The sequence below is a fragment of the Salvelinus alpinus genome, chromosome 23 (assembly GCF_045679555.1).
Source record: "Salvelinus alpinus chromosome 23, SLU_Salpinus.1, whole genome shotgun sequence".
NCBI classification, from domain to species: Eukaryota; Metazoa; Chordata; class Actinopteri; order Salmoniformes; family Salmonidae; genus Salvelinus; species Salvelinus alpinus.
This window is the reverse complement of record NC_092108.1, coordinates 4743433-4763372: the sequence shown is the minus strand read 5'-3', so window position 1 is coordinate 4763372 and position 19940 is coordinate 4743433. Positions and strand designations below refer to the sequence as shown.

At 43.6% G+C, this 19940-nt stretch overlaps 1 protein-coding gene across 2 annotated transcripts in view; it reads right to left on the bottom strand.

Moving 5' to 3' along the window:
• The window catches only part of LOC139550093 (twisted gastrulation protein homolog 1-A-like), a 54665-nt gene that overhangs the window by 5945 nt on the left and 28780 nt on the right, over positions 1-19940 (bottom strand). For both annotated transcript variants that reach the window (XM_071360722.1, XM_071360723.1), the window contains exon 3: positions 12549-12648. In XM_071360722.1, the coding sequence (XP_071216823.1) occupies positions 12549-12648 (100 nt within the window). The remainder of the gene's footprint in view (positions 1-12548; positions 12649-19940) is intronic.

The following is a 19940-nucleotide window of genomic DNA, read 5'->3' as shown; positions in this document are numbered from 1 at the left end:
GAGGGAGGGAGGGAGGGAGGGAGGGAGGGAGGGGGAGAGGGAGAGAGGGAGGGAAAGAGAGAAAGGGAGGGAGGGGGAGAGGGAGAGAGAAAGAGGGAGGGAGGGATACAGAGAAAGAGGGAGGGAGGAGAGAGAGAGAGAAAGAGAGAGAAAGAGGGAGGGGGAGAGAGAGAGAGGGAGGGAAAGAGAGAAAGGGAGGGAGGGGGAGAGGGAGAGAGAGAGAGAAAGAGGGAGGGAGGGATACAGAGAAAGAGGGAGGGAGGAGAGAGAGAGAGAAAGAGAGAGAAAGAGGGAGGGGGAGAGAGAGACAGACAGAGAAAGAGGGAGGGAGGGAGGGAGGGAGGGAGGGAGGGAGGGAGGGAGGGAGGGAGGGAGGGAGGGAGGGAGGGAGGGAGGGAAAGAGACAGAGACAGAGAAAGAGAAAGAGGGAGGGAGGGAGGGAGGGAGGGAGAGAGAGAATGATAATATCTTTTAAAAGGATTAGTGGTTTCTATGCAGTAGTTCTGACCAAAATTATTTGATTAAAATTACAATTGTTTTATCTTTATGATATAGAGTAGCTGTTACTTCAGAGAAACATCAGATATGATTAGCCTAACATTGTAATGAGTCTAAGTGAATTAGCTAAATCATTCAATGAGCAGCAGAGTTTGACGGAGGAATACAAACCAACCGATGCTAAAAACAGAGCCAAGACAGCTGTTTCAGATAAACCACCATACACATTGGCCCACTCCTCCCAAACCTCCCTCCCTCCCTCCCTCCACTCCTCCCTCCCTCCACTCTCCCTCCACTCCTCCCTCCCTCCACTCCTCTCTCTCTCCCTCCACTCCTCCCTCCTCTCCCTCCCTCCACTCCTCCCTCCTCTCCCTCCCTCCACTCCTCCCTCCACTCCTCCCTCCCTCCACTCTCCCTCCACTCCTCGCTCCCTCCCCCTCCACTCCTCCCTCCTCTCCCTCCCTCCACTCCTCCCTCCTCTCCCTCCCTCCACTCCTCCCTCCCTCCACTCTCCCTCCACTCCTCGCTCCCTCCCCCTCCACTCCTCCCTCCTCTCCCTCCCTCCACTCCTCCCTCCCTCCACTCTCCCTCCACTCCTCCCTCCCTCCACTCTCCCTCCACTCCTCGCTCCCTCCCTCCCTCCCTCCCTCCCCCTCCCAAATACAAACTTTGCTTCCCCTCTACCTCACCCTTGTCAGTCAGCCCTAACCACTCACAGACACTGTCACACGCACACAGAATTACACACACACACACATCAAAAACAGGTGGTGTTTCGCACTAGACTGGAAACACATTGGGAATGGACTCTCTCCCCTCCCCCTCTCTAGATCCCTCCCACCCTCCAAGGAGTTTTATCTATTAGCATGGGAAACATATGTAAACATTGCCAAAGCAAGTGAAACCATCATAATCTCTCTCTCTCACACACAGCAATGCTCTCACAGGACTAAAATCGAATCGTACTACACCGGCTCTGACGCTCGTCGGATGTGGCAGTGCTTGCAAACCATTACAGACTACAAAGGGAAGCACAGCCGAGAGCTGCCCAGTGACATGAGCCTACCAGATGAGCTAAACTACTTCTATGCTCGCTTCGAGGCAAATAACACTGAAACATGCATGAGAGCACCAGCTGTTCTGGAAGACAGTGTGATCATGCTCTCTGTAGCCGATGTAAAATCTTTAAACAGGTCAACATTCACAAGGCCAGATGGATTACCAGGACGTGTACTGCGAGCATCCACTGACCAACTGGCAAGTGTCTTCACTGAAATTTTCAACCTCTCCCTGTCCGAGTCTGTAATACCAACATATTTTAAGCAGACCATCATAGTCCCTGTGCCCACGAACACTAAGGTAACCTGCCTAAATGACTACCGACCTGTAGCACTCACGTCTGTAAGGTCATGGCTCACGTCAACACCATTACCCCAGAAACCCTAGACCCACTCCAATTTGCATACCGCCCAAACAGATCCACAGATGATGCAATCTCTATTGCCCTCCACACTTCCCTTTCCCACCTGGACTAGAGGAACACTTATGTGAGAATGCTATTCATTGACTACAGCTCAGCGTTCAACACCATAGTGCCCTCAAAGCTCATCACTAAGCTAAGGACCCTGGGACTAAACACCTCCCTCTGCAACTGGATCCAGGACTTCCTGACGGGCCGCCCCCAGGTGGTAAGGGTAGGTAACAACACATCTGCCACGCTGATCCTCAACACAGGGGCCCCTCAGGGGTGCGTGTTCAGTCCCCTCCTGTACTCCCTGTTCACCATGACTGCACGGCCAGGCACGACTCCAACACCATCATTAAGTTTGCTGATGACACAACAGTGGTAGACCTGATCCTCGACAACCACGAGACAGCCTATAGGGAGGAGGTCAGAGACCTGGCCGTGTGGTGCCAGGACAACAACCTCTCCCTCAACGTGATCAACGGGGCTGTAGTGGTGCAGGTTGAGAGCTTCAAATTCCTTGGTGTCCACATCAACAAACTTAACTAAACTAACTCCTCAGTCCTCCACAGTGTATTGTAACCCTGTTAAACTACAGGGCTGTCCTCCCCAGTCCTCCACAGTGTATTGTAACCCTGTTAAACTACAGGGCTATCCTCCTCAGTCCTCCACAGTGTATTGTAACCCTGTTAAACTACAGGGCTATCCTCCTCAGTCCTCCACAGTGTATGGTAACCCTGTTAAACTACAGGGCTATCCTCCCCAGTCCTCCACAGTGTATTGTAACCCTGTTAAACTACAGGGCTACCCTCCTCAGTCCTCCACAGTGTATTGTAACCCTGTTAAACTACAGGGCTATCCTCCTCAGTCCTCCACAGTGTATTGTAACCCTGTTAAACTACAGGGCTATCCTCCCCAGTCCTCCACAGTGTATTGTAACCCTGTTAAACTACAGGGCTATCCTCCTCAGTCCTCCACAGTGTATTGTAACCCTGTTAAACTACAGGGCTATCCTCCTCAGTCCTCCACAGTGTATTGTAACCCTGTTAAACTACAGGGCTATCCTCCTCAGTCCTCCACAGTGTATTGTAACCCTGTTAAACTACAGGGCTATCCTCCTCAGTCCTCCACAGTGTATTGTAACCCTGTTAAACTACAGGGCTATCCTCCTCAGTCCTCCACAGTGTATTGTAACCCTGTTAAACAGGCCCACCCTAAAGCCATAGCTGCAACTTCGGCAAGACATCTGTGTACGTGAGTGTGTGTGTATGTGTATATGTGCGTGTGTGTGTGTGTGTGTGTGTGTATATACAGTGGGGAGAACAAGTATTTGATACACTGCCGATTTTGCAGGTTTTCCTACTTACAAAGCATGTAGAGGTCTGTAATTTTTATCATAGGTACACTTCAACTGTAAGAGACGGAATCTAAAACAAAAATCCAGAAAATCACATTGTATGATTTTTAAGTAATTAATTTGCATTTTATTGCATGACATAAGTATTTGATACATCAGAAAAGCAGAACTTAATATTTGGTACAGAAACCTTTGTTTGCAATTACAGAGATCATACGTTTCCTGTAGTTCTTGACCAGGTTTGCACACACTGCAGCAGGGATTTTGGCCCACTCCTCCATACAGATCCTTCAGGTTTCGGGGCTGTCGCTGACACTCAAATTATGTCAATTAGCCTATCAGAAGCTTCTAAAGCCATGACATAATTTTCTGGAATTTTCCCAGCTGTTAAAAGGCAGTCAACTTAGTGTATTTAAACTCCTGACCCACTGGAATTGTGATATAGTGAATTATAAGTGAAATAATCTGTCTGTAAACAATTGTTGGAAAAATTACTTGTGTCATGCACAAAGTAGATGTCCTAACCGACTTGCCAAAACTATAGTTCGTTAAAACCTCTTATGGCTGCAATCCCGGTGACGGGATGATATGACAACAGCCAGTGAAAGTGCAGGGCGCCAAATTCAAAACAACAGAAATCTCATAATTAAAATTCCTCAGACATTCATGTGTTTTATATCATTTTAACGGTAATCTTGTTGTTAATCCCACCAAAGTGTCCGATTTCAAATAGGCTTTTCAGCGAAAGCACTACAAACGATTATGTTAGGTCACCACCAAACCACAATAAGCACAGCCACTTTCCAGCGAAAGATAGCAGTCACAAAAAGCAGAAATATAGCTAAAATTAATCACTAACCTTTGATGATCTTCATCAGATGACACTCATAGGACTTCATGTTACACAATACATGCATGTTTTGTTTGATAAAGTTCATATTTATATAAAAAAAATCTGAGTTTACATTGACACGTTACATTCACTAGTTCCAAAAACATCCAGTGATTTTGCATAGCCACATCGTTTCAACAGAAATACTCATCATAAATGTAGATGATAATACAAGTTATACACATGGAATTATAGATATACCTCCCCTTAATGCAACCGCTGTGTCAGATTTTTAAAAAACTTTACGGAAAAAGCAAACCATGCAATAATCTGAGACGAAGCTCAAATTAGCCGCCATGTTGGAGTCAACAGAAACCAGAAATTACATGATAAATGTTTCCTTATGTAACAGTATAACTTTAGTACATCCCCTCGCCCCGACCTCGGGCGCGAACCAGGGACCCTCTGCACACATCAACAACAGTCACCCACGAAGCGTCGTTACCCATCGCTCCACAAAAGCCGCGGCCCTTGCAGAGCAAGGGGAAACCCTACTTCTAGGTTTCAGAGCAAGTGACGTAACCGATTGAAAGTCTATTAGCGCGTACCACCACTAACTAGCTAGCCATTTCACATCCATTAGACTTACCTTTGATAAACTTCATCAGAATGCACTCCCAGGAATCCCAGGTCCACAAAAAATGCTTGATTTGTTCGATAATGTCCGTTATTTATGTCCAATTAGCTACTTTGGTTAGCGCGTTTGGTAAACAATTCCAGAGTCACAAAGCGCGTTCACTAAAATATGACGAAATGTCCAAAAGTTCCGTAACAGTCAGTAGAAACATGTCAAACGATGTATTGAATCAATCTTTAGAATGTTGTTAACATACATCTTGAATAACGTTCCAACCGGAGAATTACATTGACTTCAGTTGAGCGATGGAACAGAGCTGCCTCTCACGTGAACGCGCATGGTCAAAGCATGGTCAGCTCGTGGCAGTGGTTACTCATTCCTGTTTCCTTCGGCCCCCCTTCACAGCAGAGTGATCAGACAAAGTTCTATTGACTGTTGACATCTAGTGGAAGCCGCAGGAAGTGAAAACTCATCCATATCTCGCTGTAATTTCAATGGGAGCTTGGTTGAAAATCTACCAGCCTCAGAAAAAATCCAAACAGGAAGTGGAACTTCTCAGGTTTTTGCCTGCCATATGAGTTCTGTTATACTCACAGACATAATTCAAACAGTTTTAGAAACTTCAGAGTGTTTTCCATCCAATACTAATAATAATATGCATATATTAGCAACTATGACTGAGGAGCAGGCCGTTTACTCTGGGCACCTCTGCGCACCTTTCATCCAAGCTACTCAATACTGCCCCTGCAGCCATAAGAAGTTAACAAGAAATTTGTGGAGTGGTTGAAAAACGAGTTTTAATGACTCCAACCTAAGTGTATGTAAACTTCCGACTTCAACTGTATATGTGTGTGTGTGTGTGTGTGTGTGTGGGGGGGGGGGGCGGGGTTGAGTCCTAGCTGTAGCAGCCTGGAGACATTACATCCTCTGTCACATGCTTCATCTTGGATCTGTCTCCCACATAGAAGGGGGTCAGAGAGGGAGCTTTCAGTTGGCCTGGCTAGCTTTGGTCTATTACTTACAGTAATATAGGTCTGCTGTCAACACTTACAGTAATATACAGTGAGGGAAAAAAGTATTTGATCCCCTGCTGATTTTGTACGTTTGCCCACTGACAAAGAAATGATCAGTCTATAATTTTAATGGTAGGTTTATTTGAACAGTGAGAGACAGAATAACAACAAAAAAATCCAGAAAAACGCATGTCAAAAACGTTATAAATTGATTTGCATTTTAATGAGGGAAATAAGTATTTGACCCCCTCTCAATCAGAAAGATTTCTGGCTCCCAGGTGTCTTTCATACAGGTAACGAGCTGAGATTAGGAGCACACTCTTAAAGGGAGTGCTCCTAATCTCAGTTTCTTACCTGTATAAAAGACACCTGTCCACAGAAGCAATCAATCAATCAGATTCCAAACTCTCCACCATGGCCAAGACCAAAGAGCTCTCCAAGGATGTCAGGGACAAGATTGTAGATCTACACAAGGCTGGAATGGGCTACAAGACCATTGCCAAGCAGCTTGGTGAGAAGGTGACAACAGTTGGTGCGATTATTCGCAAATGGAAGAAACACAAAAGAACTGTCAAACTCCCTTGGCCTAGGGCTCCATGCAAGATCTCACCTCGTGGAGTTGCAATGATCATGAGAATGGTGAGGAATCAGCCCAGAACTACACAGGAGGATCTTGTCAATGATCTCAAGGCAGCTGGGACCATAGTCACCAAGAAAACAATTGGTAACACACTACGCCGTGAAGGACTGAAATCCTGCAGCGCCCGCAAGGTCCCCCTGCTCAAGAAAGCACATATACATGCCCGTCTGAAGTTTGCCAATGAACATCTGAATGATTCAGAGGACATTCCAGCATGACAATGACCCAAAACACATGGCCAAGGCAACAAAGGAGTGGCTCAAGAAAAAGCACATTAAGGTCCTGGAGTGGCCTAGCCAGTCTCCAGACCTTAATCCCATAGAAAATCTGTGGAGGGAGCTGAAGGTTCGAGTTGCCAAACGTCAGCCTCGAAACATTAATGACTTGAAGAAGATCTGCAAAGAGGAGTGGGACAAAATCCCTCCTGAGATGTGTGCAAACCTGGTGGCCAACTACAAGAAACGTCTGACCTCTGTGATTGCCAACAAGGGTTTTTCCACCAAGTACTAAGTCATGTTTTGCAGAGGGGTCAAATACTTATTTCCCTCATTAAAATGCAAATCAATTTATAAAATTTTTGACATGCGTTTTTCTGGATTCTTTTGTTGATATTCTGTCTCTCACTGTTCAAATAAACCTACCATTAAAATTACAGACTGATAATTTCTTTGTCAGTGGGCAAACGTACAAAATCAGCAGGGGATCAAATACTTTTTTCCCTCACTGTAGGTCTGCTGTCAACACTTACAGTAATATAGGTCCGCTGTCAACACTTACAGTAATATAGGTCTGCTGGCAACACTTACAGTAATATAGGTCTGCTGTCAACACTTACAGTAATATAGGTCCGCTGTCAACACTTACAGTAGTATAGGTCTGCTGTCAACACTTACAGTAATATAGGTCTGCTGTCAACACTTACAGTAATATAGGTCTGCTGTCAACACTTACAGTAATATAGGCCTGCTGTCAACACTTACAGTAATATAGGTCTGCTGTCAACACTTACAGTAATATAGGTCTGCTGTCAACACTTACAGTAATATAGGTCTGCTGGCAACACTTACAGTAATATAGGTCTGCTGTCAACACTTACAGTAATATAGGTCTGCTGTCAACACTTACAGTAATATAGGTCTGCTGGCAACACTTACAGTAATATAGGTCTGCTGTCAACACTTACAGTAATATAGGTCTGCTGTCAACACTTACAGTAATATAGGTCTGCTGTCAACACTTACAGTAATATAGGTCTGCTGTCAACACTTACAGTAATATAGGTCTGCTGTCAACACTTACAGTAATATAGGTCTGCTGTCAACACTTACAGTAATATAGGTCTGCTGTCAACACTTACAGTAATATAGGTCTGCTGTCAACACTTACAGTAATATAGGTCTGCTGGCAAAAGAGAAAACAGCTCTCTATGGGAATACATGGCAGTATATCTAGTTTACTTTATCAGAGTGGCTGCGGATCCGACTTTTTCGGGATATTTAGTCCACCACACTAAACAATCCGGAGCTTCCCGAACCTTCTGCCATTGTGCAGATTATGTTCTATACAATCCGTATTCTCTCCTTTACTCACAGAGAACAGGCTACTCAGAGCAATGGTTGTCGTTTAGTAACAATTTTGATTAAAGCTCAATTAATGTCTGCAAGATCACATTATGATCAATATATTCTACACAACACAACACAATACTGTAAGACAAAACAACACCGCATCCAATCGTACGTCATTATTCTTCAAAACAAATGAACCATTTGATGTCAGTCAGTTGTTGAGCTACACAGCGTTGAAGGTATCCTACAGCGTTGAAGTATCCCAGTGTTAAAGTAGCCTACAGTGTTGAAGTAGCCTACAGTGTTGAAGTAGCCTACAGCGTTGAAGTATCCTACAGTGTTGAAGTATCCTACAGTGTTGAAGTAGCCTACAGTGTTGAAGTAGCCTACAGCGTTGAAGTATCCTACAGCGTTGAAGTAGCCTACAGTGTTGAAGTATCCTACAGCGTTGAAGTAGCCTACAGTGTTGAAGTATCCTACAGTGTTGAAGGATCCTACAGCATTGAAGTATCCTACAGTGTTGAAGTAGCCTACAGCGTTGAAGTAGCCTACAGTGTTGAAGTAGCCTACAGCGTTGAAGTATCCCACAGTGTTAAAGTATCCTACAGTGTTGAAGTAGCCTACAGCGTTGAAGTAGCCTACAGCGTTGAAGTAGCCTACAGTGTTGAAGTATCCTACAGTGTTGAAGTATCCTACAGTGTTGAAGTAGACTAGAGCAGTGAAGTAGCCTACAGCGTTGAAGTATCCTACCGTGTTGAAGTAGCCTACAGCGGTGAAGTATCCTACAGTGTTGAAGTATCCTACAGGGTGAAGTATCCTACAGTGTTGAAGGATCCTACAGTGTTGAAGTATCCTACAGCGTTGAAGTATCCTACAGTGTTGAAGTAGTCTACAGTGTTGAAGTAGCCTACAGCGTTGAAGTATCCTACAGCGTTGAAGTATCCTACAGCGTTGAAGGATCCTACAGCGTTGAAGGATCCTACAGCGTTGAAGTATCCTACAGCGTTGAAGTATCCTACAGCGTTGAAGTATCCTACAGTGTTGAAGTAGCCTACAGCGTTGAAGTATCCTACCGTGTTGAAGTAGCCTACAGTGTTGAAGTATCCTACAGCGTTGAAGCATCCTTCAGCGTTGAAGTATCCTACAGTGTTGAAGTAGCCTAAAGTGTTGAAGTAGCCTACAGCGTTGAAGTATCCTACAGTGTTGAAGTAGCCTACAGTGTTGAAACAGTCTACAGCGTTGAAGTATCCTACAGCGTTGAAGTATCCTACAGCGTTGAAGTATCCTACAGCGTTGAAGTATCCTACAGCGTTGAAGTATCCTACAGCGTTGAAGTATCCTACAGCGTTGAAGTATCCTACAGTGTTGAAGTATCCTACAGTGTTGAAGTAGCCTACAGTGTTGAAGTAGCCTACAGCGTTGAAGTATCCTACAGCGTTGAAGTAGCCTACAGTGTTGAAGTATCCTACAGCGTTGAAGTAGCCTACAGTGTTGAAGTATCCTACAGTGTTGAAGGATCCTACAGCATTGAAGTATCCTACAGTGTTGAAGTAGCATACAGCGTTGAAATAGCCTACAGTGTTGAAGTATCCTACAGTGTTGAAGTATCCTACAGCGTTGAAATAGCCTACAGTGTTGAAGTATCCTACAGCGTTGAAGTGTCCTACAGTGTTGAAGTATCCTACAGTGTTGAAGTATCCTACAGTGTTGAAGTAGCCTACAGTGTTGAAGTATCCTACAGTGTTGAAGTAGCCTACAGTGTTGAAGTAGCCTACAGTGTTGAAGTATCCTACAGTGTTGAAGTATAGTGTGAACAGGTGGAACTCCTTTCATTTTCAGAGTCCAGTTACGAGTCTTCAGTCGTTGGGTACCAGAGTAGAGACACCAGAGTAGAGACACCAGAGTAGAGACATCAGAGTAGAGACACCAGAGTAGAGGCACCAGAGTAGAGGCACCAGAGTAGAGGCACCAGAGTAGAGGCACCAGAGTAGAGACATCAGAGTAGAGGCACCAGAGTAGAGGCACCAGAGTAGAGGCACCAGAGTAGAGACACCAGAGTAGAGACACCAGAGTAGAGACACCAGAGTAGAGGCACCAGAGTAGAGGCACCAGAGTAGAGACACCAGAGTAGAGGCACCAGAGTAGAGGCACCAGAGTAGAGACACCAGAGTAGAGACACCAGAGTAGAGACACCAGAGTAGAGGCACCAGAGTAGAGACATCAGAGGCACCAGAGTAGAGACACCAGAGTAGAGACACCAGAGTAGAGGCACCAGAGTAGAGACACCAGAGTAGAGACACCAGAGTAGAGGCACCAGAGTAGAGACACCAGAGTAGAGACACCAGAGTAGAGACATCAGAGTAGAGACACCAGAGTAGAGACACCAGAGTAGAGACACCAGAGTAGAGGCACCAGAGTAGAGACACCAGAGTAGAGACATCAGAGGCACCAGAGTAGCGACACCAGAGTAGAGACACCAGAGTAGAGGCACCAGAGTAGAGGCACCAGAGTAGAGACACCAGAGTAGAGACACCAGAGTAGAGGTACCAGAGTAGAGGCACCAGAATAGAGACACCAGAGTAGAGGCACCAGAGTAGAGGCACCTGAGTAGAGGCACAAGAGGCACCAGAGTAGAGGCACCTGAGTAGAGGCACAAGAGGCACCAGAGTAGAGACACCAGAGTAGAGACACCAGAGAAGGTTCCTAGTTCCAAGGCCCGGTGGCCTCTTCTGACTGTGAGTGTCTGGCTTTCCACACTTTCCCTATCAGACCTACACTACGCCTCAAAGGGACACTTTAAAACCAACCGGTGCAGAAAGCAGATTGACAAGTGCACCCAGTCATTTTGGTAACTCAACAGTCGTTGCTTGACCCTGCCTAAATGATCAGGCATTTGATGATGAGTTATTGTTGTTTTATGAGCAGCAGAGGTGTGTGGGTTAAATAACTGGGGAAGCCAAGCCAGTAAAAAAACACATTTTACAACCTACACTAGATATACAGCAGTATGAGGACACCCCTTCAAGTTCATGATATATCACCTGCAGAACGGTCAGACAGGTTCATGATATATCACCTGCAACACGGTCAAACAGGTTCATGATATATCACCTGCAACACGGTCAAACAGGTTCATGATATATCACCTGCAACACGGTCAGACAGGTTCATGATATATCACCTGCAACACGGTCAAACAGGTTCATGATATATCACCTGCAACACGGTCAAACAGGTTCATGATATATCACCTGCAACACGGTCAAACAGGTTCATGATATATCACCTGCAACACGGTCAAACAGGTTCATGATATATCACCTGCAACACGGTCAAACAGGTTCATGATATATCACCTGCAACACGGTCAAACAGGTTCATGATATATCACCTGCAACACGGTCAAACAGGTTCATGATATATCACCTGCAACACGGTCAAACAGGTTCATGATATATCACCTGCAACACGGTCAAACAGGTTCATGATATATCACCTGCAACACGGTCAGACAGGTTCATGATATATCACCTGCAACACGGTCAAACAGGTTCATGATATATCACCTGCAACACGGTCAGACAGGTTCATGATATATCACCTGCAACACGGTCAAACAGGTTCATGATATATCACCTGCAACACGGTCAAACAGGTTCATGATATATCACCTGCAACACGGTCAAACAGGTTCATGATATATCACCTGCAACACGGTCAGACAGGTTCATGATATATCACCTGCAACACGGTCAAACAGGTTCATGATATATCACCTGCAACACGGTCAAACAGGTTCATGATATATCACCTGCAACACGGTCAAACAGGTTCATGATATATCACCTGCAACACGGTCAAACAGGTTCATGATATATCACCTGCAACACGGTCAAACAGGTTCATGATATATCACCTGCAACACGGTCAGACAGGTTCATGATATATCACCTGAAACACGGTCAGACAGGTTCATGTTTTCAACGGTTTTACTGAGCCACTACTGATTTATAACCACAGAGTTTCCACAAGTCAGAACAAAGACAACAGGAGCCCGGCCTCCGCTATCCCAGCACATTTTACACTTAAACATCATCAAATCAACAAGGCTATATACACATATACACACATATATATATGCATAGTTTAATACACTGAAAACAAACTTAAAGATTGCAAAAAAACAAGGGATGTTTTTACTGTGCCAGGACCACCCGCAGATGAGCTCGGCTATTGTAAAAAAAAAAATATATATATTGTTCAAATATTTGGGGAAGCCTGGCTTCCCTTGGCATCTATGAACACGCACCGCTGTTTATGAATAACACACTTATTGTACCGTGTGAGATGTGACTTACCGACACAGTCACAGCATACACACCTTACAGCAGAAACACACACACACACACACACACACACACACACACACACACACACACACACACACACACACACACACACACACACACACACACACACACACACACACACACACACACACACACCTCCTCTTTAACCATCGTGTACATGGTACTCACCGACACAGTCACAGCATTCCTCCCACAGTGTCCCCAGACAGAGCATACACTCTTTACAGCATGAACAGTTCCCATCGGACGGACGACACTGACACAGCTCCTGCAACACACACACAACACACAGACACACAACACACACACAACACACAGACACACAACACACACACACAACACACAGACACACAACACACACACAACACACAGACACACAACACAATCAACTCAATTGAATAGACTAGCTACAAGACATACTGGCCTCAGAGGTTTTCCCAGTTTGGTTATGTAGGACTGGTTATGTAGGTTATGTAGTTAATGTAGGACTGGTTATGTAGGTAATGTAGGACTGGTTATGTAGGTTATGTATGACTGGTTATGTAGGACATGTAGGTTATGTATGACTGGTTATGTAGGACATGTAGGTTATGTAGGATATGTAGGACTGGTTATGTAGGATATGTAGGACTGGTTATGTAGGTAATGTAGGACTGGTTATGTAGGACTGGTTATGTAGGTTATGTAGGACATGTAGGTTATGTAGGACTGGTTATGTAGGTTTTGTAGGTTATGTAGGACTGGTTATGTAGGTAATGTAGGACTGGTTATGTAGGACTGGTTATGTAGGTTATGTAGGTAATGTAGGACTGGTTATGTAGGTTATGTCGGACATGTAGGTTATGTAGGACTGGTTATGTAGGTTATGTAGGACTGGTTATGTAGGACATGTAGGTTATGTATGACTGGTTATGTAGGTTATGTAAGACTGGTTATGTAGGACATGTAGGTTATGTAGGACTGGTTATCTAGGTTTTGTAGGACTGGTTATGTAGGACTGGTTATGTAGGACTGGTTATGTAGGACATGTAGGTTATGTAGGACTAGTTATGTAGATTTTGTAGGTTATGTAGGACTGGTTATGTAGGTTGTGTAGGACATGTAGGACATGTAGGACTGGTTATGTAGGTTATGTAGGACTGGTTATGTAGGACATGTAGGTTATGTAGGACTGGTTATGTAGGTTATGTAGGACTGTTTATGTAGGTTATGTAGGACTGGTTATGTAGGATAAGTAGGACTGGTCATGTAGGACATGTAGGTTATGTAGGTTATGTAGGACTGGTTATGTAGGTTATGTAGGACTGGTTATGTAGGTTATGTAGGACATGTAGGTTATGTATGACTGGTTATGTAGGATATGTAGGACTGGTTATGTAGTACATGTTGGTTATGTAGGACTGGTTATGTAGGTTATGTAGGACTGGTTATGTAGGACATGTAGGTTATGTAGGACTGGTTATGTAGGTTTTGTAGGTTATGTAGGACTGGTTATGTAGGTTATGTAGGACATGTAGGTTATGTATGACTGGTTATGTAGGTTATGTAGGACTGGTTATGTAGGACATGTAGGTTATGTAGGACTGGTTATCTAGGTTTTGTAGGACTGGTTATGTAGGACTGGTTATGTAGGTTTTGTAGGACTGGTTATGTAGGACTGGTTATGTAGGACTGGTTATGTAGGACTGGTTATGTAGGACATGTAGGTTATGTAGGACTAGTTATGTAGATTTTGTAGGTTATTTAGGACTGGTTATGTAGGTTATGTAGGACATGTAGGACATGTAGGACTGGTTATGTAGGTTATGTAGGACTGGTTATGTAGGACATGTAGGTTATGTAGGACTGGTTATGTAGGTTATGTAGGACTGGTTATGTAGGTTATGTAGGACTGGTTATGTAGGATAAGTAGGACTGGTCATGTAGGACATGTAGGTTATGTAGGTTATGTAGGACTGGTTATGTAGGTTATGTAGGACATGTAGGTTATGTATGACTGGTTATGTAGGATATGTAGGACTGGTTATGTAGTACATGTTGATTATGTAGGACTGGTTATGTAGGTTATGTAGGACTGGTTATGTAGGACATGTAGGTTATGTAGGACTGGTTATGTAGGTTTTGTAGGTTATGTAGGACTGGTTATGTAGGTTATGTAGGACATGTATGTTATGTAGGTCTGGTTATGTAGGTTATGTAGGACTGGTTATGTAGGTTATGTAGGACTGCTTATGTAGGACTGGTTATGTAGGTTATGTAGGACATGTAAGTTATGTAGGTCTGGTTATGTAGGTTATGTAGGACATGTAGGACTGGTTATGTAGGTTATGTAGGACTGGTTATGTAGGTTTTGTAGGACTGGTTATGTAGGTTATGTAGGACTGGTTATGTAGGTTATGTAGGACTGGTTATGTAGGACTGGTTATGTAGGTTATGTAGGTTATGTAGAACTGGTTATGTAGGACTGGTAATGTAGGTTATGTAGGTTATATAGGACTGGTTATGTAGGTTATGTAGGTTATGTAGGACTGGTTATGTAGGTTATATAGGACTGGTTATGTAGGTTATGTAGGACTGGTTATGTAGATTATGTAGGACTGGTTATGTAGGTTATGTAGGTTATATAGGACTGGTTATGTAGGTTATGTAGGACTGGTTATGTAGGTTATGTAGGACTGGTTATGTAGGTTATATAGGACTGGTTATGTAGGATATGTAGGACTGGTTATGTAGGTTTTGTAGGTTATGTAGGACTGGTTATGTAGATTATGTAGGACTGGTTATGTAGGTTATGTAGGACTGGTTATGTAGGTTATGTAGGTTATATAGGACTGGTTATGTAGGATATGTAGGACTGGTTATGTAGGTTTTGTAGGTTATGTAGGACTGGTTATGTAGATTATGTAGGACTGGTTATGTAGGTTATGTAGGACTGGTTATGTAGGTTATGTAGGTTATGTAGGTTATGTAGGACTGGTTATGTAGATTATATAGGACTGGTTATGTAGGATATGTAGGACTGGTTATGTAGGTTTTGTAGGTTATGTAGGACTGGTTATGTAGATTATGTAGCACTGGTTATGTAGGTTATGTAGGTTATATAGGACTGGTTATGTAGTTACTGTACTTACAGTCTGTCACTACAGAGACCAGGCCCAGTGTAGACAGAACACATCAACACACACAGGAAACAGTACTATGTTACAGTCTGTCACTACAGAGACCAGGCCCAGTGTAGACAGAACACATCAACACACACAGGAAACAGCACTATGTCACAGTCACACATACATACATACATACATACATACATACATACATACATACATACATACATACATACATACATACATACATACATACACACATATATACATACATACAGGTTATAATTACTATGTTACAGCCATACATACATACATACACACACACACACACACACACACACACACACACACACACACACACACACACACACACACACACACACACACACACACACACACACACACACACACACACACACACACACACACACACACACACACACACACACACACACACACACATACATACATACATACATACATACATACATACAGTGGGGAGAACAAGTATTTGATACACTGCCGATTATGCAGGTTTTCCTACTTACAAAGCATGTAGAGATCTGTAATTTTTATCATAGGTACACTTCAACTGTGAGAGACGGAATCTAAAACAAAAATCCAGAAAATCACATTGTATGATTTTTAAGTAATTAATTTGCATTTTATTGCATGACATAAGTATTTGATACATCAGAAAAGCAGAACTTAATATTTGGTACAGAAACCTTTGTTTGCAATTACAGAGATCATACGTTTCCTGTAGTTCTTGACCAGGTTTGCACACACTGCAGCAGGGATTTTGGCCCACTCCTCCATACAGACCTTCTCCAGATCCTTCAGGTTTCTGGGCTGTTGCTGGGCAATACGGACTTTCAGCTCCCTCCAAAGATTTTCTATTGGTTTCAGGTCTGGAGACTGGCTAGGTCACTCCAGGACCTTGAGATGCTTCTTACAGAGCCACTCCTTAGTTGCCCTGGCTGTGTGTTTCGGGTCGTTGTCATGCTGGAAGACCCAGCCACGACCCATCTTCAATGCTCTGACTGAGGGAAGGAGGTTGTTGGCCAAGATCTCACGATACATGGCCCCATCCATCCTCCCCTCAATACGGTGCAGTCGTCCTGTCCCCTTTGCAGAAAAGCATCCCCAAAGAATGATGTTTCCACCTCCATGCTTCACGGTTGGGATGGTGTTCTTGGGGTTGTACTCATCCTTCTTCCTCCTCCAGAGTGGAGTTTAGACCAAAAAGCTCTATTTTTGTCTCATCAGACCACATGACCTTCTCCCATTCCTCCTCTGGATCATCCAGATGGTCATTGGCAAACTTCAGACGGGCCTGGACATGCGCTGGCTTGAGCAGGGGGACCTTGCGTGTGCTGCAGGATTTTAATTCATGACGGCGTAGTGTGTTACTAATGGTTTTCTTTGAGACTGTTGTCCTAGCTCTCTTCAGGTCATTGACCAGGTCCTGCCGTGTAGTTCTGGGCTGATCCCTCACCTCCCTCATAATCATTGATGCCCCACGAGGTGAGATCTTGCATGGAGCCCAGACCGAGGGTGATTGACCGTCATCTTGAACTTCTTCCATTTTCTAATAATTGCGCCAACAGTTGTTGCCTTCTCACCAAGCTGCTTGCCTATTGTCCTGTAGCCCATCCCAGCCTTGTGCAGGTCTACAATTTTATCCCTGATGTCCTTACACAGCTCTCTGGTCTTGGCCATTGTGGAGAGGTTGGAGTCTGTTTGATTGAGTGTGTGGACAGGTGTCTTTTATACAGGTAACGAGTTCAAACAGGTGCAGTTAATACAGGTAATGAGTGGAGAACAGGAGGGCTTCTTAAAGAAAAACTAACAGGTCTGTGAGAGCCGGAATTCTTACTGGTTGGTAGGTGATCAAATACTTATGTCATGCAATAAAATGCAAATTAATTACTTAGAAATCATACAATGTGATTTTCTGGATTTTTGTTTTAGATTCCGTCTCTCACAGTTGAAGTGTACCTATGATAAAAAATTACAGACCTCTACATGCTTTGTAAGTAGGAAAACCTGCAAAATCGTCAGTGTATCAAATACTTGTTCTCCCCACTGTACATACATACATACATACATACATACATACATACATACATACATACATACATACACACACATACAATTATCTGTACGGTCCCTCAGTCAGGCAGTGAATTTCAAACAGATTCAACCAATAAGAACAGGGGAGGTTTCTAATGCCTTGCAAAGAAGGGCACCGATTGGTCGATGGGTGAAAAAAAAAAAAAAAAAAAAGCAGAGATTGAATATCCCTTTGAACATGGCGAAGGTATTCATTACACTTTGGATGGTGTATCAATATGTAACAGTATAACTTTAGACCGTCCCCTCGCCCCGACCCGGGCGCGAACCAGGGACCCTCTGCACACATCAACAACAGTCACCCACGAAGCGTCGTTACTCATCGCTCCACAAAAGCCGCGGCCCTTGCAGAGCAAGGGGGGAACCACTACTTCTAGGTTTCAGAGCAAGTGACGTAACTGATTGAAACGCTATTAGCGCGTACCCGCTAACTAGCTAGCCATTTCACATCCGTTACAAATACACCCAGTCACTACAAAGATACAGGCGTCCTTCCTAACTCAGTTGCCAGAGAGGAAGGAAACCGCTTAGACAATTCACCAGGAGGCCAATGGCGATTTTAAAACAGTTACTGAGTTTAATGGCTGTGATAGGAGAAAACTGAGGATGGATCAACAACATTGTAGTTACTCCACAATACTAACCTAAAGGACAGAGTGAAAAGAAGGAAGCCTGTACAGAACAAAAATATTCCAAAACATGCATCCTGTTTGCAATAAGGCACAATAAAGTAAAACTGAAATAAATGTTGCAAAGAAATGTACTTTATGTCCTGAATACAAAGCATTATGTTTGGGGCAAATCCAACATGACATAACACTGAGTACCACTATTCATATTTTAAAGCATGGTGGTGGCTGCATCATGTTATGGGTATGCTTGTCATCGACAAGGACTGGGGAGTTTTTTTTATTGGATGAAAAGAAACAGAATAGGCTAGGCAAAATCCTAGAGGAAAACCTGGTTCAGTTTGCTTTCCAACAGACACTGGGAGACAAATTCACCTTTCAGCAGGACAATAACCTAAAACACAAGGCCAAATCTACACTGGAGTTGCTTACCAAGATGACGTTGACTTTGGCCTAGTTACAGTTGACTTAAATCGGCTTGACAATCTTTGGCAAGACTTGGAAATGGCTGTCTCGCAAAGATCAACAATGAACTTGACAGAGGTTGATGAATTTCTTTAATAATAATGTGCAAATATTGTACAATCCAGATGTGAAAAGTTCTTAGAGACTTACCCAGAAAGACTCACAGCTCTCAGAGACTTGCCCAGAAAGACTCACAGCTCTTAGAGACTCACCCAGAAAGACTCACAGCTGTAATCACTGCCAAATATGATTCTAACATGTATTGACTTAGAGGTGTGAATACTTATATAAATGAGACATTTCTGTGTTTCATTTTCAATACTTTTGTAAAAATGTCTAAAAACATGTTTTCTCTTAGTCATTATGGGGTATTGTGTGTAGATGGGTGAGAAAAAACATCAATTTAATCCATTTTGAATTCAGGCTGTAAAACAACAAAATGTGTATGTTACAGCCATACATACACACATACCAGATACAATTGCTATGTTACAGACACACACACACAGACACAGACACACACACACACACACACACACACACACACACACACACACACACACACACACACACACACACACACAGACGCACGCACGCACGCACGCACGCACGCACGCACGCACGCACGCACGCACGCACGCACGCACGCACGCACGCACGCACACACACACACACACACACACACACACACACACACACACACACACACACACACACACACACACACACACACACAGACACAGACACACACACACACACACACACACACACACACACACACACACACACAGCCTTCGGAAAGTATATCACGTTACAGCCTTATTCTAAACTTGAAACAAATATTTTATTTAAAATCAACAATCTACACACAATACCCCATAATGACAGAGATACTTTTGTAACCCTTTCCAGCTTTATGCAAGGCAACAATTCTTAATCGTAGGTCTCTTTTGAGATCTCTTTTGTTCGATGCATGGTTCACATCAGGTAATGCTTCTTGTGAATACCAAACTCAAATTTGGTGAGTGTGTTTTTTTTATGGGGCAGGGCAGCTCTGACCAAAAATCTCCAATCTCGTCTCATTGATTGGACTCCAGGTTAGTTGACTCCTGACTCCAATTAGCTTTTGGAGAAGTCACTAGCCAAGAGGTTCACATACTTTCCCCAACCTCCCCAACCAAGAATGTTTAAATGATGTATTCAATATAGACAAGAAAAAATAC